The following is a 22,011-nucleotide window of genomic DNA, read 5'->3' as shown; positions in this document are numbered from 1 at the left end:
TTTCCTTTTGGTTACCTTTTGGTTACCTTTTGGTTACCTTTTGGTTTCCTTTTGGTTACCTTTTGGTTTCCTTTTGGTTACCTTTTGGTTTCCTTTTGGTTACCTTTTGGTTTCCTTTTGGTTACCTTTTGGTTTCCTTTTGGTTACCTTTTGGTTTCCTTTTGGTTACCTTTTGGTTTCCTTTTGGTTTCCTTTTGGTTTCCTTTTGGTTACCTTTTGGTTTCCTTTTGGTTACCTTTTGGTTACCTTTTGGTTACCTTTTGGTTACCTTTTGGTTTCCTTTTGGTTACCTTTTGGTTACCTTTTGGTTTCCTTTTGGTTACCTTTTGGTTACCTTTTGGTTTCCTTTTGGTTACCTTTTTGTAAAGTGCTTGGTGATGCCAAATGTCTTTCTGACATGCTCCAATCAAGCTCTCTTGAACTAGCAAGGGCTGTGGATCTAGTAGGTGCCCTTACAGACACATTACAGGACTATAGAAGTGAGGGTTACTATGGAGAACTATGGAAGGAGGTTGAAGAGATTGCAGAGCACTGCAAAAATAAGTGTACAAACAGTGTATAAAAGACAGGCTAAAACAAGCTTGTGATTTCACAACTCATTGATGATGAGCCCCGTAGGACAGAAACATAGTGACCAAAGGGATGGTGAGAGCTTCCAAAAGAGCTTTTCTTTTATCAGGTGCTCGACAGTCTCACCACTGAGCTGCAGAGGTGTTTTTCAAAGAAGAATTGTGAGATAATGCAAAGGGGTCCAGTCTCTCAACCCAAAGAGGACAACATTCTTGAATGAGGAGCCTCTGTTTTGCCTTTGCTCAGACCTTTGAGTCAGATTTAGAGGAACTCAAAACACGAGGTTCATCAAAACCAAGCGGCTTCTCGATAGGAGAGAGAAAAGTGGAAGTGACAGACCGTCTCCTCTCCTTGACTTTGCTGTGTTTCTAGAACCTTCTAAAAAGGTCTCCCATTTTGACTCTGTAAGATTTCTGTTGTTACGCCAGTCCGCAGTGCTTCTTGCGAGAGAAGCTTCTCAGCTTTAAAACGGATTAAAACCCATCTTAGGACAACAATGGTTGAAGACAGGTTAAGTCAGCTCAGAATTCTCCGTGTTGAGTCAAGGAGGACACGCTCCCTCAACATGGATGAGGTTGTGAAACATTTTGCCAGTTCTCACCAGAACCGCAGAATTGTGCTGTTTTTAAATCTACCATGGATCATTTGGCACTTAGGCAGTCCCTCTGTTCGTGATTAAAACCTGCACTGTGTACTGGCTAGTACACTGACATTCTGAAATGATACATCCAAAGGATATCACAGATTGCCAGCGTCAGCATACGACCTCGGTAGCACAGAGTAAATCAATATGACGTTGAAAAATAGTGTATTGTGGGTAGTTTAGAAGATATCCGGAAATAAGTTAATAAATATGTAATAACGCAAAAAAACATAACTGTTTGTACTTATAGGTAACCATATCGTGACTACAACTAGCTTACTAAGTATTTAACCACACTGTATTGTTACACTGGTGAGTAAAAACTCATGCTTCCTACACTTTAACTTGTTATCTGAAGATAAAATATACATTTTTACTCGACTGCGTTACCCACTCCAGTCAGCAGATGGCGGTCTGAGACTTTAAGGCGATGCTGCTGGTGTGACGTATAATCTAGTGGACGGAACGCTTCTTTCAACAGCAGCAACAGTTAGTCAGACACCTCGGTAGCTTGCTAGACAAAATAGACGAACCGATAAAGCTTTAGATGCTTCCGTAGAGCCACTGTGTTTTAAACCCACTTCTGTTGTCTAGTTAGTTATCCAATTTAATGTCATATTTACGTTGTTGTTATTAGTCAGCTAGCTGGCTTCTTAAGTTAGCACTAGCCTAGCTATCTAACATCCCCAACCATGAGTTCACTAAGCTACTCTCTTGCTAAAGAAGAGGAGGTCTGCTGGACGGAGAAAGAAGCTCTCGTGAAAGAGGAGGAAGAAGAGGAGGCTGTTACCGTGAAAGAAGAAGAGAACTACGTTTCAGTGAAAGAAGAAGATGTGTTCGGAGTGAAAGATGAGGAAGATGATACAGTAAAAGAAGAGGAGGAAGAGAAAGACCAGGATGCAATTTTTGGAGTGGAGGAGGGGGAGGTGACTGTCACATCGAAAAAGGAGGAGGAAACGGGATATCTGGGCCCAGTTTCCCTAATGCATCTTAAGGCGTCCAATGGTTCTAACGATGAACTTAGCCATAAGATGGTTTTGAGAAACCGTTCCCTGATTAACACTAGTAAGTACCGTCTTAACAACAGAGGCACAATTGTTGAACTGATGTGGTGTTTGGTGTTTAAGGGACAATCTGCAATGCTACATCCGTATTGGGACTTTTAAATGATTTATTTCTAGCCATTAATTCTTGAAGAATATAACACATGCTTCATGCTCTGAGTTCAACTGTTGTACCCCATCAGAACCCAGAATAAGCTTTTTTTTGTCTAATGTTTAGAAACAATGTAAATCAACACTGTATTTCCTCAACATGGTTAAAACTGTAATGTTGATATCATGGATGGTCAGTCCTTGCATCTATAGGTCTGTCTATGAATTTGAGAGTAGTTACATTTCTCCAGTCCCATCCATCATCTTATTACCAAAACAGTGGTGGAATGACAGCTTTGTTATTGGTTGAACTGCAGATTGGTTGATAAAAAAAAAAAAGGACAACCTAGGTTTTAAATAGCAACAAAATGGCTGCCCTGAGACTTGGTTTGGTAAACAACTGAGGGATGGGGGCTGGAGAAATGTAACCACTCTCAAATTCATAGAGAAAGTTATTGTAGCAACCTCGTCAAGAAGTTCAGACATCTTGGCATAACAGTTATAAGGTGTTGGCTTGACAGTCGCTGGACCCATGATTCACTCTCGCTCAGGGCTACCCCCTGAATTCACTACACTATGAATACAAGGACTGGCCATCCATACGGTCAAAATGATAGTTTTAACCAGATTTTGAGGCTATATAGTATATTCTAGAATTCATCCATGATGTCATAATGATAGTTTAACCAGGTTTCTAGGATATATTGTATATTCTAGAATTCATCCATGATGTCATAATGATAGTTTAACCAGGTTTCTAGGATATATAGTATATTCTAGAATTCATCCATGATGTCATAATGATAGTTTAACCAGGTTTCTAGGATATATTGTATATTCTAGAATTCATCCATGATGTCATAATGATAGTTTAACCAGGTTTCTAGGATATATAGTATATTCTAGAATTCATCCATGATGTCATAATGATAGTTTAACCAGATTCCGAGGCTATACCGTGTTAATCTACCTACAGTGGTGTTATATGAGTTTATGTTTTGGTTTCTGATGGTGGAAATACAGTTGAAACATTTGAGGCGTTTATAAGTTCTATTCTTCAGGATGGCTATAAGGGCTGAGCCCGAGTGGTAGGTCGATAGGCTGTTGTAGAAGTCTTCATCCAAATCAAGGTTAGTGAAAACTGTTCTGATGTCTATAAGCTCTCTTTGGTCATAGGAAATGATGGTGGAAACATTATGTACCAAAAAAAAGTTATGATCAGTGTAATATATATATTACAATATATATATATATTTAAACACAAAATACCACAATTGGTCAGGAGTCCTTAAAACGTCTGCTTTCCAATGTAGCACCATTCTAGATAACATTCTAAATAACATTCTAAATACCATTATATATAACGTTATAATAACATTCTAGATACAATTCTAAATAACACTCTAAATAACATTCTAAATACCATTATATATAACGTTATAATAACATTCTAGATACAATTCTAAATAACACTCTAAATAACATTCTAAATAACATTAGCATGAATTAGCCTACGTGAACAAGAAGCACAACATATTTTCAAAGATGTGTGATAATTAACTCCTCTGTAATATAGTAAAGCTTTGCAATCGTGACATTATGTACTTTCGAGGAAATTAGGCAGATTTTTCTTGACTGGTTTTTAGAAGGGATTTCGTGACTATTAGCTTAGCAACCACGTGACGCAGCAAGGTGAACTCGATTGGTCAACAGTCTGTTAGTCGTTTGAAAAGTTTTGAAACTTTCTGGAAAAGTTTTTCCTTTTAAAACATTTTTGTTTACTAGCCTGTTTAATTTGGATCCCGTTACGCGGTTAGCCTCAGTCCTGTACTTGTGGATATTTAAATCGCTGCTGTTTGTTGTGGTTTCCATCGGGTTTACGAGCTGTGCCTGTTGGAATAGTGTGGTGTACCAGCGTTAGTCTACGTCACATCCATCATGCCGCCCAAAGTTAAAGAAGGGTTGGAGGAATGTAGAGGACGGTGTTTAACTATGACAGGTACGTGATATTTTACATCAACAAAAATATGTCTACAAGCATTGGTTACAGCAACAGGAAAATAGCTTCAAGAGCCAAATACTGGTGGATTCAACTAACAAAAGAATGGCCGATCTGACCAGAGAGGTTCAAGACTTAAATAACAGTTTGCAGTTCTCCCAGGGAGAGGTGGATGTCCTGAAAGAGACTTGCAGCAAGATGGCAACAAACTGTAAGTCCCCGTGAGATGACATCATCACTGTCTGTGAATTATTATTATTACAGATGACTGGGGTAACAGACTATCTAGAGCGTGTGTCAAACACAAGGCCCGCAGGCCCAATCCGACCCGTGACACATTTCTATCCGACCCGCGCAGTTATTTGGGTTGTCAATTCAGTTTGGTTCAGCTTCCATACCACCCGCGATGCGTTGCACTTACAAGTCCCAGCAAGCACTGCCAACGTGCTGCACACAAAACATCAGTGGATTCCCTCTTCCCAGATCCACACACGAACCAGCCAGTGTGCTGTATCATATATACAGTTGAAGTCGGAAGTTTACACACACTTAGGTTGGAATCATTAAAACTCGTTTTTTCAACCACTCCACAAATTTCTTGTTAACAAACTATAGTTTTGGCAAGTCGGTAAGGACATCTACTTTGTGCATGACGCAAGTCATTTTTCCCAACAATTCTTTACAGACAGATTAGTTCACTTATAATTCACTGTATCACAATTCCAGTGGGCCAGAAGTTTACATGCACTAAGTTGACTGTGCCTTTAAACAGCTTGGAAAATTCCAGAAAATGATGTCATGCTTTAGAAGCTTCTGATAGGCTAATTGACATAATTTGAGTCAATTGGAGGTGTACCTGTGGATGTATTTGAAGGCCTACCTTCAAACCCAGTGCCTCTGCTTGACATCATGGGAAAATCAAAAGAAATCTGCCAAGACCTCAGAAAAAAAATTGTGGACCTCCACAAGTCTGGTTCATCCTTGGGAGCAATTTCCAAACGCCTGAAGGTACCACGTTCATCTGTACAAATAGTACGCAAATATAAACACTGTGGGACCACGCAACCGTCATACTGCTACGGAAAGAGAAGCGTTCTTTCTCCTAGGGATGAACGTACTTTGGTGCGAAAAGTTCAAATCAATCCCAGAACAACAGCAAAGGACCTTGTGAAGATGCTGGAGGAAACAGGTACAAAAGTATCTATATCCACAGTAAAACGAGTCCTATATCAACATAAGCTAAAAGGCCACTCAGCAATCAAGAAGCCACTGCTCTAAAACCGCCATAAAAAAAGCCAGACTACGGTTTGCAACTGCACATGGGGACAAAGATTGTACTTTTTGGAGAAATGTCCTCGGGTCTGATGAAAACCAAATAGAACGGACCATCGTTATGTTTGGAGGAGAAAGGGGGAGGCTTGCAAGCCGAAGAACACCATCCCAACCGTGAAGCACGGGGGTGGCAGCATCATGTTGTGGGGGTGCTTTGCTGCAGGAGGGACTGGTGCACTTCACAAAATAGATGGCATCATGAGGTAGGAAATTTATGTGGATATATTGAAGCAACATCTCAAGACATCAGTCAGGAAGTTAAAGCTTGGTCACAAATGGGTCTTCCAAATGGACAATGACCCCAAGCATACTTCCAAAGTTGTGGCAAAATGGCTTAAGGACAACAAAGTCAAGGTATTGGAGTGGCCATCGCAAAGCCCTGACCTCAATTCCATAGAAAATGTGTGGGCAGAACTGACAAAGCGTGAGCGAGCAAGGAGGCCTACAAACCCGACTCAGTTACACCAGTTACACCAGCTCTGTCAGGAGGAATGGGCCAAAATTCACCCAACCTATTGTGGAAGGCTACACGAAATGTTTGACCCAAGTTAAACAATTTAAATGCAATGCTACCTAATACTACTTGAGTGTATGTAAACTTCTGACCCACTGGGAATGTGATGAAAGAAATAAAATATGAAATAAATAATTATCTTTACTATTATTCTGACATTTCACATTTTAAAAATAAAGTGGTGATTCCTAACTGACCCAAAACAGGGAAATAAACGTCAGGAATTGTGAAAAACTGAGTTTAAATGTAGTTGGCTAAGGTGTATGTTAACTTCAACTTCAACTGAATATATATATACACCATACGCCTAATGTCTACCAGACCGAAAGTTTAAACACTTTGTAGGCTTAACAATGAATAACCAAAAAAACTAACAATTTTATTTTACATATTAAACCTGTTTTTTAGGCACCAAACAACTTCTAAATACTGCAGACTCCCATTAATTTATTAGACTGGTCCGAACTACCTTCAGACCAGTCTTGTCTGGTCTGAAGCAATCGACATATACCAGTCAAAAGTTTGGACACACCTACTCAGTTCAGTTTTTTTTTTTTTTTTTTTACTATTTTCTCCATGTAGAATATATATAGATAAACCACTACGTTGTAGAATAATAGTGAAGACATCAAAACTATGAAATAACACAAATGGAATCATGTAGTAACCAAAAAAAGTGTTAAACAAATCTAAATATATCTGAGATTCTTCAAAGTTGCCATCCTTTGCCTTGATGATGCTTTGTGCACTCTTGTTATTCTCTCAACCAGCTTCATGAGGTAGTCATCTGGAATGCATGTCAATTAACAGGTGTGCCTTGTTAAAAGCTAATTTGTGGAATTTATTTCCTTCTTAATGTGTTTGAGCCAATCAGTTGTGTTGTGACAAGGTAGGGGTGGTATACAGAAGATAGGCCTATTTAGTGAAAGACCAAGTCAATATGGCAAGAACAGCTCAAATAAGCAAAGAGAAACAACATTCCATCATGATCTATGATGAAACTGGCTCTCACGAGATCCGCCACCGGAAACTAAGATAAGTTCATTAGAGTTACCAGTCTCAGAAATTGCAGCACAAATTAATGCTTAAGAGTTCAAATAACAGACACATCTCAACATAAACTGTGAGACTGTGTGAATCAGGCCTTCATGGTCGAGTTGCTGCAAAGAAACCACTACTAAAGGACACCAATAAGAAGAAGAGACTTGCTTGGGCCAAGAAACACTGGACCTTAGACTGGTGGAAATCTGTCCTTTGGGTCCGAATTGGAGATTTTTAATTCCATTTGATTTCACTACGTGAATCAGGCCTTCATGGATGAATTTATGAATTCACTTCTAATGGACACCAATAATAAGAAGAGACCTGCTGGTCTAAGAGACACGAGCAATGGACATTAGACCGGTGAAAATCTATGTTTTGGTCTGATGAGTCCAAATTTGCGATTTTTGGTTCCAATCGCTGTGTCTTTGTGAGACACAGAGTAGGTGAATGGATGATCTTCTCATGTGTGGTTCCCACCGTGAAGCATGGAGGAGGAGATGTGATGGTGTGGGGGTGCTTTGCTGGTGACACTATCTGTGATTTATTTAGAATTCAAGGCACACTTTACCAGCATTCTGAAGGGATATGCCATCCCATCTGGTTTGCGCAACACAACAATGACCCAACACACCTCTTGGCTGTGTAAGGGCTATTTGACCAAGAAGGAGAGTGATGGAGTGCTGCATCAGATGACCTGGCCTCCACAATCACCCGACCTCAACCCAATTGAGATGGTTTGGGATGAGCTGGACTGCAGAGTGAAGGAAAAGCAGCCAACAAGTGCTCAGCATATGTGGGAACTCTTTCAAGACCGTTGGAAGAGCATTCCAGGTGAAGCTGGTTGAGAGAATACCAAGAGTGTGCAAAGCTGCCGTGAAAGGCAAAGGGTGGCTACTTTGAATAATCTAAAATATAAAATCTATTTTGATTTAATACTTTTATTTACTATATGTTTCCACATGTGTTATTTCATAGTTTTGATGTCTTCTACAATGTAGAAAATAGTAAAAAAAAATAAAAATCATTAAAAAGCCCTTAAATGAGTGTGTCCAAACGTTTTACTGGTACTATATATATATATTATTATATACATGGCTTAATGCATCATTACATTAGCCATTTAGCCCCAGTATGAAACTCAACTAGTCTCTCACTGTTTAACTAGAATAACATCAGTTGTGTCCTTCAAACTGTTAGACTGTTAGTCCATAATCAACTGATAAGTGGTACTTTTTTGGTGCTGTACGTGTTGGTGAGAGGGATGATATTAGAGGGTTCAGGTATGGAGATTGGGCCATGAGAGGGTCTTGAGCTGGTGGTCCTCCATCCACACCTTGATTGACCTGGCTGTGTGACATGGAGCATTATTGTCCTGCTGGAAAAAAACAATCCTCAAGAGTTTTGGTGAACATTGTCAGATCAGAAGGAAGCAAGTTTTCTTCCAGGACGACCTTGTACGTGGCTTGATTCATGCGTCCTTCACAAAGACACATCTGCCCTGATTCCAGCCTTGCTGAAGCACCCCCAGATCATCACCAATCCTCCACCAAATTTCACAGTGGGTGCAAGACCTGGAGAGGCCTACAAGCCACAGTGTCTCGCACCCACTGAAATTTTGTGGAAGATTGGTGATGATCTGGGGGTGCTTCAGAAAGGCTTGAATCAGGGCAGATTTGTCTCAAGACAATTGTCAAATAAGTTTATCACAGCATTTAAATGTCATTACAGACGTAAATTGTTGCACAACATCATGGGCATGGGCATCACCTTTTAGCTCAAATAAACAGTGGATTTCTGCTGTTGTGGCCTTTAACCATCTGCCTGACTTTGTCGTTCACACAGGAGAGAGACGTGACTATTGTGGATCCTCTGGGGAGCCTCAACAACATCATGAAGCTGACGAGGCAAAGAAGAGTCTCTCCACATCAGAAACCCTCAAACAACACCAGCAGAGATCCACAGAGAATAAATCTCAACGCTGCTCTGACTGTGGGAAGACCTTTTCAAGATTATATACATTACAATCACACCAGAGAATTCACACTGGAGAGAAACCTTTCAGCTGCGATCAATGTGGGAAGAGTTTTGTTACATCTGGCTGTCTGACTATACACCAGAGAACACACACAGGAGAGAAACCTTATAGCTGTGATCAATGTAAAAAGAGTTTTGTTACTTCGAGCTCTCTGACTATACACCAGAGAACACACACAGGAGAGAAACCTTATTGCTGTAATCAATGTGGGAAAAGTTTTGTTTCATCTAGCCGTCTGACAATACACCAGAGAACACACACAGGAGAGAAATCTTATAGCTGTGATCAATGTGGGAAGAGTTTTGTTTCATCTAGCCATCTGACTATACACCAGAGAATACACACAGGAGAGAAAGCTTACCATTGCTTTGACTGTGGAAAGAGTTTTTCTATCTCAGGAAATTTTAAATCACACCAGAGAACACACACAGGAGAGAAACCTTATAGCTGTAATCAATGTGGGAAGAGTTTTGCTCAATCAAGCAACCTCATAGCACACCTGAGAATACACACTGGAGAGAAACCTCACTGCTGCTCTGAGTGTGGGAAGACCTTCTCAAAATTATATACATTACAATCACACCAGAGAATTCACACTGGAGAGAAACCTTATAGCTGCTCTGAATGTGGAAAGATCTTTTCAAAATTATATACATTACTATCACACCAGAGAACACACACTGGAGAGAGGCCTCATAGCTGTAACCAATGTGGGAAGAGTTTTATTCGCTCAAGCTGCCTGATGGTACATCTGAAAAAACTCACAGGAGAAAAATCCTTTAGCTGTGATCAATGTGGGAAGAGATACTCTGATAAAAGATCTCTGATCAAACATCAGAAAATACATGAAGGACTTGTTTCATGATTTCAATGAAATAATGTCACAATGTACAAGGCGTATTTTAATTAATAATGTGACAATAATGTAGAACCCTAATATTTTGCCCCTGTTCTATTGATTTCAGTGTGATGTGGATATTAGCCTCATCAGGGGAAAATTCCAGGGGAAAATTCCAGGCTCTGAAATGAAAGTATTATTTGTGATTACCAAGAAAACGTGTTCTGTTACACTTACTGCATTGGCGACCCACTTGAATCAAAATGCAACACTTCAAATTGTAGCTAGCTGTCTTCTACATGTTGTCCTCTAACCAGTGATGTACACATTATTCCCAGATTCCGTGTGTTTTTTTGAGCTGTTAGTTTTATCAGGTCGTGCAACCTCATCTCCCCCTCTTGTGCAATTGATTTCAACGTGATATTGATGTGAGTGATGCTAAATATGTGTACTGTTTCTCTTCGTTTTGGGGAAACCCCGAAATTTCAACGCGTCATTCCAAAATGTAGCTGACTGTCTTCTGCAGGTTGTCCTCTAACCAGTGAGGTAAAATATATCTCCAATTTCCATGTTTTTTTTTGTTAGTTTCAACAGCACGTACAACCTGATTTCCCCCCTAATAGATATCAGTGATTTATTGCCAGTTGTCAAAACAAGTGTTTTAGATGCTTGTTTTTTTTTTTTAATTTTAAATTTATTTATTCAACCTTTATTTAAGGTCAGGGCAGGTCAGTTAAGAACAAATGTTTATTTTCAATGACGGCCCAGGAACAGTGGGTTAACTGATTTGTACTTTGTCAGCTGCATTTCTGTTTGTAAATATGCTAATTGTCTTTATTCCACTACTGAAGAAGCATGTCTCAAATCACCTCATATTTCAAACATTCAGCCTGAAAAAATATACATGTTTTATTATTCCATGCCTCACCATGAAGTGAAGTATTGCCAATACATATTAACAAAGGGGTGAACATTTGTTTTTGATATTGAATATTTCATAACATTTTCAATTCATGTAACATTAACCATTAAGTTCTCCAATACATATTGGAGATCATTTGGTTTTGATCATAATGTCAATGTAATGTAACATGTGACATAGTAATCACAATTATTTATGCAACCAACTGACTATTTCTTGGTACAATATATTTTGGACGGCATATCTATCGTATCCTATTCTTACTCAAATGAAATCAAATGTATTTATAAAGCCCTTCGTACATCAGCTGATGTCTCAAAGTGCTGTACAGAAACCCGGCCTAAAACCCCAAACAGCAAACAATGCAGGTGTAGAAGCACGGTGGCTAGGAAAAACTCTCTAGAAAGGCCAAAATCTAGGAAGAAACCTAGAAAGGAACCAGGCTATGAGGGGTGGCCAGTCCTCTTCTGGCTGTGCGGGGTGGATTTTTATAACAGAACATGGCCAAAGATGTTCAAATGTTCATTAATTTCAACCTGAAAGGATGTCAGTCCTGTCTGGTCTTACTATTTTATTCAATGCCATTTTCTTAGAATGCTCATTAGTCTTTCAGGTTTTATTATGTTTGTGTTTTTTATTAGTCTTTTCCTGTGAAGTCATTACATTCATGTCTGAAATGTGCTGTATAAATAAAACATAATTTGAATCAAACATATTAACCAATTCAGTGCCGGGGTAGTGCGGGCGGCAGCAAAACTCAGCAAAAAAAAGAAACGTCCTCTCACTGTCAACTGCGTTTATTTTCAGCAAACTTAACATGTGTAAATGTTTGTATGAACATAACAAGATTCAACAACTGAACAAGTTCCACAGAAATGTGACTAACAGAAAATGCAATAATGTGTCCCTGAAAAAAGGGGGTCAAAATCAAAAGTAACAGTCAGTATCTGGTGTGGCCACCAGCTGCATTAAGTACTGAGGTGCGTCTCCTCTTCATGGACTGCACCAGATTTGCCAGTTCTTGCTGTGAGATGTTACCCCACTCTTCCACCAAGGCACCTGCAAGTTCCCTGACATTTCTGGGGGGGAATGGCCCTAGCCCTCACCCTCCGATCCCTCCAACAGGTCCCAGACGTGCTCAATGGGATTGAGATCCGGGCTCTTCGCTGGCCATGGCAGAACACTAACATTCCTGTCTTGCAGGAAATCACACACAGAATGAGCAGTATGGCTGGGGGCATTGTCATGCTGGAGGGTCATGTCAGGATGAGCCTGCAGGAAGGGTACCACATGAGGGAGGAGGATGTCAGTCCTGTCTGGTCCAGCGACGGTGGGTTTGTGCCCATAGGCGACGTAGTTGCAGGTGATGTCTGGTGAGGACCTGCCTTACAACAGGCCTGCAGGCCCTCTGTCTAGCCTTTCTCAGCCTGTTGCGGACAGTCTGAGCACTGTTAGAGGGATGGTGCGTTCCTGGTGTAACTCGGGCAGTTGTTGTTGCCATCCTGTACTTGGAATGTATCCTGCCGAGAGTAAGGACACCATATTGGAGTGATCCAATAGCTCACATAACCATGGTTACATAAGTAATCATCGTTGGTAGTTTACAGAAATGGCAGAAGACATGGCAAACGACCCAGCAGCAGTAATGGAGTAATGGAGTCCGGGCCAAGAGGAGAACCTCAGATTTTCCTACATCACAGTAGAGAGAACAAAGGGAGTTAAAGTGATTCAAACGACCTGACCCAGCAGCAGTAATAGACTCCGGGCCAAGAGGAGAGAGTGAACCTCTGTTCCCTCTACTGTGTGTAGGGAAATCTAAGGGAGTTAACAGTGATTCAAACGGCCTGACCCAGCAGCAGTAATAGACTCCGGGCCAAGAGGAGAGAGTGAACCTCTGTTCTCTCTACTGTGTGTAGGGAAATCTAAGGGAGTTAACAGTGATTCAAAACCGACCCATAATTAGCCTTTATTCTGCTGAGACGGTAAGACATAACCTTTGTCATGATGCTGGCCTGGGGGTAGGTTTATGACAGTCATAAATACCTCTCCCCCCTTTTTCCTCTCTCTACCCAACTGATGTGACATTTGAAAATCCCTTGGTTAACATAGAGATTCTGGGAACATCAGAAGGTGGGGGGAAATTAAACATATTTTGGTAATACAACCAGTTGGTACTTAAGGAATATTAAGTCATCTGAGACATTCTCATCAATGATAAGGTGACATAACTTGTACAGTGGAAAGTCTACACATTATAGTATCAGATTCACATGGAATTGTTGTGCAATTTAAATGTTTGAATATGAAATTATTTGTGAGGGGATGAAATGTGATTTTAGCTTCTAAAATGTGAGAATTGGGTTTTCATGAGTGAATTAGGCCCGACTCAGTGTCCCGCCCACGTGAAGAGACATTGGTTATAAATTATGAGACACGCCCTCCTAACCCTTCCTATATAAAGCCTTGACGACAATATAACCTCCTGTTCCGGGTACATTACGATGACGATCCGATGTCCAGAAGGGTTCAGATAATAACTACAGAATGAAGCCAACCTCAGCGTGAGCTTTGGTTGAGAATGGTATGAACTTTGAACTCTTATTCGCTACAGAAGTGATACCTCCTAGCCGTTGAGTTAGTAACAGCAGCTGCAAACGTGGGCTAGGAAAGAACAGACAGAGTAACCTGTCTACCACACAACGACGTTACTACAACGTATCCAATTTACCGCCAGAGACATTCTTCCGAGGACAGGAAGATCTCTGTTGGCCAACACGAACAGCATCTACGACCAACCTACCGAAGCGCAGCTCAGATAAAATATTTCCTTTTCCAAATGGGCGGTCATTTAGAATGCATAAGATTCTGTATTTACGATAGAGTAGTTGCCTATGGCCTGATAGAGACATCGCTTCTCCCTTTGTTCTTCAGTCTTCCCGCTCTTTCACTCAAACCCAGCCCACCTTTCTTTGTGTAACCAGCTGTCATATCTGTTCCGTCTGCTAGGGACGTTTTCCTTTATGACATAATTTGTAATCAAGGTATGATTCATTCTGTGTATATGTATTTCTGTGTGATTAGTTAGGTATTTGGTAAATAAATAATTAAACCCAAATTTGTAGTGCTGATTCAACTTGTTAGCCAGGGTTCGTGAAGATAACCAAGAATTTACAACTTTCAGATGAGACTGAAATAAGGTGACGATTAATATTGACTGCTATTGATGTAAAATATTACTAGGTCTTTAAGAGTTCATTCGGAAGATAACTGCTCTATAAATATTATTTCGTGGTGCCCCGACTTTCTAGCTAATTACATATACATGATTAGCTCAATCAGGTGATATTAATTACAGAGAAAGGATTTTATAGAATAGCATGTCATATCACTTAATCCGGCATAGCCAAAGACACGACACGTAGTTAGATAATATATCTGACTAGGTATAAAGTGAAATGTTCCTTTAGTTGTAGATATGTATGCAGGTGCTATATTTTTGATGACTTGTTTTGATTGTGTTACAGCCGTGCATAGTTCATATTAGCTAACTAGCTACTAGCTTGTTAACTAACTGCAACATTGGACTGTTTTATGTGAATGTACATTGTCGCTTCACTAGTTAATCGTAACTATCTAATTCATGTGTATAAAATTACTTGGCCTTGTGTTATATTTCTGTTTGTGCTCTGAAAACCACGCTGATTTTGGCTAACTACTTCAGTTCCAGTGTACTGCCACAGAATAGACGAAAAGCTCAGTTCAGATGTCATTTTTCACCCCATCCATTGTATAAGACTGGTTGTGTTGTTGATACGGTATATTATTTAATAGTCGAGAAACATTTCCCCCCCAAAAAAACATTTTACTCAACTGCTTTATCCACTCCAGACAGCAGATGGCGATATGTGTCTTTCAGGCCACGCTGCTACTGTGACGTATAATCTAGTGGACGGAACGCTTCTTCAACAACTGCAGCCACCTCGGTAGCTCGCTGGACAACAACGTCGGAACATTCAAGTTCTTTGGGACAATTTCGTTGTTTATTTGCCGCTATGTTTTAAACACACTTCTATGCGTAAAAAGAACACACTCAGTTACCCCATTTAATGTCATATTGACGTTGTTATTCAGCTAGCTGGCTATTTAAGATAGCACTAGTCTAGTCGCTAATGCTAACTAGCTAGCTAACATCCCCGACCATTAGTTCACGAAGCTACTCCCCCCCCCTGCTAAAGAGGAGGTCTGTTGGATGGAGAAAGGAACTCTCTTAAAAGAGGAGGAAGAGGAGGCTGTACCAGTGAAAGAAAAAGAGGAAGAAGCTTACAGAGTGAAAGAAGAAGAGGAGGATGTTACTGTGAAAGAAGAGGAGGATGGAGTTTTGGGGGTTGAAGAGGGGGAGATGACTGTCGCAGTGAAAGAAGAGGAAGACTGTTTTGGCGTGACGGAGATGACTGTCGCAGTGAAAGAAGAGCAAGACTGTTTTGGCGTGACGGAGATGACTGTCGCAGTGAAAGAAGAGGAAGACTGTTTTGACGTGACTGAGATGACTGTCGCAGTGAAAGAAGAGGAGGACTGTTTTGGCGTGACGGAGATGACGGTCACATTGGAAGAAGAGGAAGAGCAGGCTGGAGATCTGATGCACACCGGTACATACAGTAAGTACCATGTTAAACAGCGGTGTTTTTTGTTGTTGTAGCGCTCCTGTCAATATTTAGTAAGGACGCGCAACCATAGAATTACAATGCTGCACCAACCAACCAAAACTATGAATCAATTTTAGCAGCACCCAATCACATCAGACCTTATACCTTCCATTCCGTCCAGCCCTGGACTAAACTAGCTAGTCATTCCACATGAAGGAAAGCTTCCACTCAACATTCCATAGCAGTCTGAGATGTAGCTACACATTTTTTTTGTGTGTAATAAGTCAAGGGATGTGAATACTTTCTGAAGGCATTGTATGTAGTTTCAGCGAGTCATTATCAACTGGGCAGACAACGGTTGTAAATTATTTAGCATAGGCCCTTAGTGGAGCAGCGGTCTAAGGCATTGCAGTGCTTGAGGCATCACTAGAGCCCCGGGTTCGATCCCAGACTGTGTCACCGGGAGACCCATGACGACGCCGCACAATTGGCCCGGCGTCGTCCGGGTTAGGGGAGAGTTTGGCCAGCCAGGATTTTCTTGTCCCATGGTGCTCTAGCGACTCCTTGTGGTGGACCCGGGCGCCTGCATGCTGACTCTGGTCGCCAGTTGAACGGTGTTTTTCCTCCGACACATTGGTGCAGCTGCATTCCGGGTTAAGCGGCTTTGGCAGGGTCGTGTTTCGGAGGACGCGTGGCTCTCGAACTTTAGCTTCTCCCGAGTCCGTACGGGAGTTGCAGTGATGGGACAAGACTGTAACTACCAATTGGATATCACAAAATTGGGGAGAAAAATGTGTAAAAAGTACAACAAACAAACAATAATAATAATATTCCTCATCCCCAAATGTATTATAATTATTTTATAAATCCTGAACCAACACAATTGCGCTTGACACCCCAACCCCTCCCCTGACTTTGTTGATAGCTGCTTTATCGAGGAAAAGTGTACTTCGAATACTTGTGATATGTGGTAGTCCCACCTAGCTATGAATGCACTAACTGTAAGTGGCTCTGGATAAGAGAGTCTGCTAAATGACTCACTACTGTAGTTTCTCTGGATAAGAGAGTCTGCTAAATGACTTACTACTGTAGTGTCTCTGGATAAGAGTGTCTGCTAAATGACTCACTACTGTAGTGGCTCTGGATAAGAGAGTCTGCTAAATGGCTCACTACTGTAGTGGCTCTGGATAAGAGAGTCTGCTAAATGGCTCACTACTGTAGTGGCTCTGGATAAGAGAGTCTGCTAAATGGCTCACTACTGTAGTGGCTCTGGATCAGAGAGTCTGCTAAATGACTCACTACTGTAGTGGCTCTGGATAAGAGCGTCTGCTAAATCACTCAAATGTAAATGTCAAATTGACTGGATGTCCTTTGGATGGTGGACCATTCTTGATACACAAGGGAAACTGTTGAGCATGAAAAACCCAGCACCGTTGCAGTTCTGACCTCAGGTTATTGAGGGGCCCAGTCTAAATTAAACCTCATAGGAAGACAGTTTTATGATGTGGCGATTTCATTTAGGTCTTTGTTTAGTATTTAACTAAATGCTCTGTCTTTGGCAGGAGAGAGACCAGACTCTCACTCTGACAGCGAGAAGAGTCCTTTAGGGGAACCAGAGCCAGAGACGTCCAAACCAGCAAGACCACACCACTGCTCCCACTGTGGAAAGAGTTTTACTAATTCATGGAACCTAAAAGAGCATGAGAGGATACACACAGGAGAAAATGCTTTTCAATGCTCCCAGTGTGAAAAGAGTTTTAAAGAGTTAGAGAACCTGAAAATACACAAGAGAACGCACTCTGAAGAGAAGCCTTACCACTGTTCCCAATGTGGAATGACATTTAGGTGGTTACAAGGCCTGAAAAGGCATGAGAGAATACACACAGGAGAAAAGCCCTACCGCTGTTCCCACTGTGAAAATAGTTTTAGGTGGTTAGAAGGCCTGAAAAGGCATGAGAGAATACACACAGGAGAAAATCCCTACCAATGCTCCCACTGTGGAAGGAGTTTTACTCAGTTAGCGAGCCTGAAATCACATCAGAGGATACATACACAGGAGAAGACATACCACTGCTCTAATTGTGGAAAGACATTTTCCCGGGCAGAGGACCTGAAATCACATGAGAGAATAGAGAGGCTGTGTTCTGACTTGTGTTTTTGATTGAGAATTTGTGTTTTTGTTCATGCCAAATTAAATCATATTGTTTAAATTAAATAATTCAAAAAAATAGGCCTGTTTTTTCATCTCGAGACATGATCATGTCTAAAATCAGATTAAATATTTGTAGATGTGTATTTCGTTTTCTTTGAGCTTTGATTAATTTGATACAATATAAACCCTCTGTTGTTCATTATATTATTTGGATATTGCTAAATGTAAATTATATAAGTAGGTACATAGCCTTGCACATGGCATATCTTGTCCAAAATGGCTCATAGTAACAGAAGCCTATTTCCTGTTTCTGTAGTGTGAGGAAGCTTGATGTACAAGTACTTCCCCTGGACAGGACTCTAGTCTATACAGTACCACAGTATAGTAACAGGAGTCTAGTCTATACAGTACCACAGTATAGTAACAGGAGTCTAGTCTATACAGTACCACAGTATAGTAACAGGACTCTAGTCTATACAGTACCACAGTATAGTAACAGGACTCTAGTCTATACAGTACCACAGTATAGTAACAGGACTCTAGTCTATACAGTACCACAGTATAGTAACAGGACTCTAGTCTATACAGTACCACAGTATAGTAACAGGACTCTAGTCTATACAGTACCACAGTATAGTAACAGGACTCTAGTCTATACAGTACCACAGTATAGTAACAGGAGTCTAGTCTATACAGTACCATAGTATAGTAACAGGACTCTAGTCTATACAGTACCACAGTATAGTAACAGGACTCTAGTCTATACAGTACCACAGTATAGTAACAGGACTCTAGTCTATACAGTACCACAGTATAGTAACAGGACTCTGGTCTATACAGTACCACAGTATAGTAACAGGACTCTGATCTATACAGTACCACAGTATAGTAACAGGAGTCTTTCTCCTGGTTGTTTGAGGCAGCTTGATGTACATTACCAGTCAAAAGTTTTAGAACACCTACTCATTCAAGGGTTTTTCTTTATTTTTACTATTTTCTACATTCTTGAATATTAGTGAAGACATCAAAACTATGAAATAACACATATGGAATCATGTAGAAAGCAAAAACAGGTTATATTTTGGATTCTTCAAAGTAGACGCCCATTGCATTGCCCTCGTGCGGCGATGTTTGCAAACACGGCACGGTGTTTTACACATCTACATAAAGAGGGCTTGCGTTTGCGTCACAAATCACCTAGCAACCGCACCAGGCGCCATGTTGGAACACCAGTCAGCCCGTTAGAAGTCCTCCCATCACGACTGGCTGTGTTTCGCGATCACCGGAAAACTTCGGGAAGACTGCCCATTATTTCATTTTTTTTCTAAGGACCCCAGAGAACGGAGGCAGTGGGAGAACCTATTCAAGTAAGTAAATATATTATGGGAAATGTTAGCCTGCATACAAAATTCCTATAGCTTACTCAAATGAGCTGCTGGCGTATTGTTCACTAGCGTTCTAGTGTTCTGACAAACGGAGTGGAAAAACAAACAAACGAACAACTAGTCAAAAAGCTCAAACCAAGTTTATTTACCCACTGGGTCAAACAGCTGTTTACACAGAGGCACATAGAATTACACTCTTCTTCCAGCTGGACCTTTGGCCTCCTTGCACCTCTGGACAGCCAATTACATCTCTGTTGCTAGGCAGGAACTTAAGTGGTGACTGTTCCTTCACATTTCATCTGACCTCGGCCCACATTCCTCACCTCTGGACAGACCAATTACATCTCTGTTGCAAGGCAGGAACTTAAGTGGTGACTGTTCCTTCTCACTTCGTCTGACCTCGGCCCACATTCCTCACCCTAATCCACGGCTATACAACCGTATCAGTGACTGAAACATTGACCGTTGTCCTTCTCCTCTCCATAGGATACATGAGATTTGACATGACTGAAAAATAGAGATCGACCGATTTATGATTTTTCAACGTCGATACAGATTATTGGAGGACCAAAAAAAGCCGATACCGATTAAATCGGCCAATTTCTTTTATATATTATATTTGTAATAATGACACATAAAATCAATTTGGTCTCAAATAAATAATGAAAAATGTTCATGTGTTTTAAATAATGTAAAAACACAGTGTTGGAGAAGAATGTAAAAGTGCAATATGTGCCATGTAAGAAAGCTAACGTTTAAGTTCCTTGCTCAGAACATGAGAGCATGTGATGGTTCCTTTTAACATGAGTCTTCAATATTCCCAGGTAAGAAGTTTTATGTTGTAGTTAAAGGAATTATGACGGGTTGACTATTTCTCTCTATACAATTTGTATTTCATATACCTTTAACTATTGGATATTCTTACAGGCACTTTAGTATTGCCAGCCTAATCTCTGGAATTGATAGGCTTGAAGTCATAAACAGTGCTAAGTGCTGTTTGAATGAATGCTTATGAGCCTACTGCTACCTACCACTGCTCAGTCAGACTGCTCTATCAAATCATAGACTTAATTATAATAAACACACAGAAATACGAGCATTTGGTCATTAATATGGTCAAATCCGGAAATTATCATTTCGAAAACAAAACATTTATTCTTTCAGTGAAATACGGAACCGTTCCATATTTTATCGAACAGGTGGCATCCATAAGTCTAAATATTGCTGTTACATTGCACAACCTTCAATGTTATGTCATAGTTATTTAATATTCTGGCAAATTAATTACGGTCTTTGTTAGGAACAAATGGTCTTCACGCAGTTCGCAACGAGCTAGGCGGCCCAAACTGCTGCATATACCCTGACTCTGCTTGCACTTAACGCAAGAGAAGTTACAATTGAGTTAATATTGCCTGCTAACATGAATTTCTTTTAACTAAATATGCAGGTTTAAAAATATATACTTCTGAGTATTGAATTTAAAAAAGGCATTGATGTTTATGGTTAGGTACATTTGTGCAATGATTGTGCTTTGTTAAATCATCGACCGTTTGGCGAAGTTGAAGTAGGCTGTGATTCGATGATAAATTAACAGGCACCGCATTGATTATATGCAATGCAGGACAAGCTAGTTAACCTAGTAATATCATCAACCATGTGTAGTTAACTAGTGATTATGTGAAGATTGATAGTTTTTTTTACAAGATAAGTTTAATGCTAGCTAGCAACTTACCTTGGCTCCTTGCAGCCTCAAGTTCCTTTTGATGCTGCACTCGCGTAACAGGTGGTCAGTCTGCCACACTGTCTCCTCGTGGAGTGCAATGTAATCGGCCATAATCTGCTTCCAAGAAGACCGATTACCGATTTTTATGAAAACTTGAAATCGGCCCTAATTAATCGGCCGACCTGCAAAACTTAACGAAGAACTGCAGTTACATTCAGATTGAGTAAATTGGTCCTAAATATTTCAACAACTAAAAGCTTATTTGGGACAAATCATTCCCTTAATCTTGTAATGAATAATGTGGAAATTGAGCAAGTTGAGGTGACTAAACTGCTTGGAGTAACCCTGGATTGTAAACGGTCATGGTCAAAACATGTTGATACAACAGTGATGCTCTACCTTCTTAACAAAACTATCAACAAGGCAGGTCCTTACAGGCCCTAGTTTCTACCTTCTTAACAAAACTATCAACAAGGCAGGTCCAACCGGCCCTAGTTTTGTCGCCCCTGGACTACTGTTCAGTCGTGTGGTCAGGTGCCACAAAAAAGGACTAAGGAAAATTGCAATTGGCTCAGAACTGGGCGGAACGGCTGGCCCTTGGATGTACACGGAGAGCTAACATTAATAACATGCATGTCATTCTCTCCTGGCTCAAAGTGGAGGAGAGATCGACTTCATCACTACTTGTATTTATGAGAGGTGTTTAAAGCACCGAGCTGTCTGTTTGAACTACTGGCACACAGCTTAGACATCCATGCATACACCACAAGACATGCCACCAGAGGTCTCTTCACAGTCCCCAAGTCCAGAACAGACTATGGGAGGCGCACAGTACTACATAGAGACATGACTACATGGAACTCTATTCCACATCAGGTAAGTCATGTAAGCAGTAAAATAAGATTTGTTAGCTAGCTATCTAGTCAACTATACATACTATAGCTAAGTGAAATATCATCAACTAGTTAACTTCATATCAGCTTCTTATCTTGATGTAGGCCTATTTATCATTGTAAATTAAAAACTCATGCTCCAAATAACAGCAATGGAAGCAGGG

The 22,011-nt window shown here is 40.5% G+C and overlaps 2 protein-coding genes across 2 annotated transcripts; both read left to right on the top strand.

Moving 5' to 3' along the window:
- Positions 1 to 1,661: 1,661 nt before the first annotated feature.
- LOC118940200 (uncharacterized) lies at positions 1,662 to 11,774 on the top strand. The gene is made up of 2 exons (XM_036948630.2): positions 1,662 to 2,278; positions 9,099 to 11,774. Exons 1-2 carry the CDS (start codon positions 1,906 to 1,908, stop codon positions 10,154 to 10,156), a joined length of 1,431 nt encoding a protein of 476 aa, XP_036804525.2. The 5' UTR covers positions 1,662 to 1,905; the 3' UTR covers positions 10,157 to 11,774.
- A 3,214-nt stretch (positions 11,775 to 14,988) lies between these two features.
- LOC110500804 (uncharacterized) lies at positions 14,989 to 17,924 on the top strand. Its single transcript, XM_021578339.3, has 2 exons — positions 14,989 to 15,706; positions 17,257 to 17,924. Exons 1-2 carry the CDS (start codon positions 15,301 to 15,303, stop codon positions 17,853 to 17,855), a joined length of 1,005 nt encoding a protein of 334 aa, XP_021434014.3. The 5' UTR covers positions 14,989 to 15,300; the 3' UTR covers positions 17,856 to 17,924.
- Positions 17,925 to 22,011: the final 4,087 nt, after the last annotated feature.

Source organism: Oncorhynchus mykiss, chromosome 13 (genome assembly GCF_057628025.1).
Source record: "Oncorhynchus mykiss isolate SJ-2025 chromosome 13, ASM5762802v1, whole genome shotgun sequence".
Classification (NCBI taxonomy): domain Eukaryota; kingdom Metazoa; phylum Chordata; class Actinopteri; order Salmoniformes; family Salmonidae; genus Oncorhynchus; species Oncorhynchus mykiss.
The sequence above is the reverse complement of the archived record's forward strand: the minus strand, read 5'-3'. Positions and strand labels throughout refer to the sequence as shown.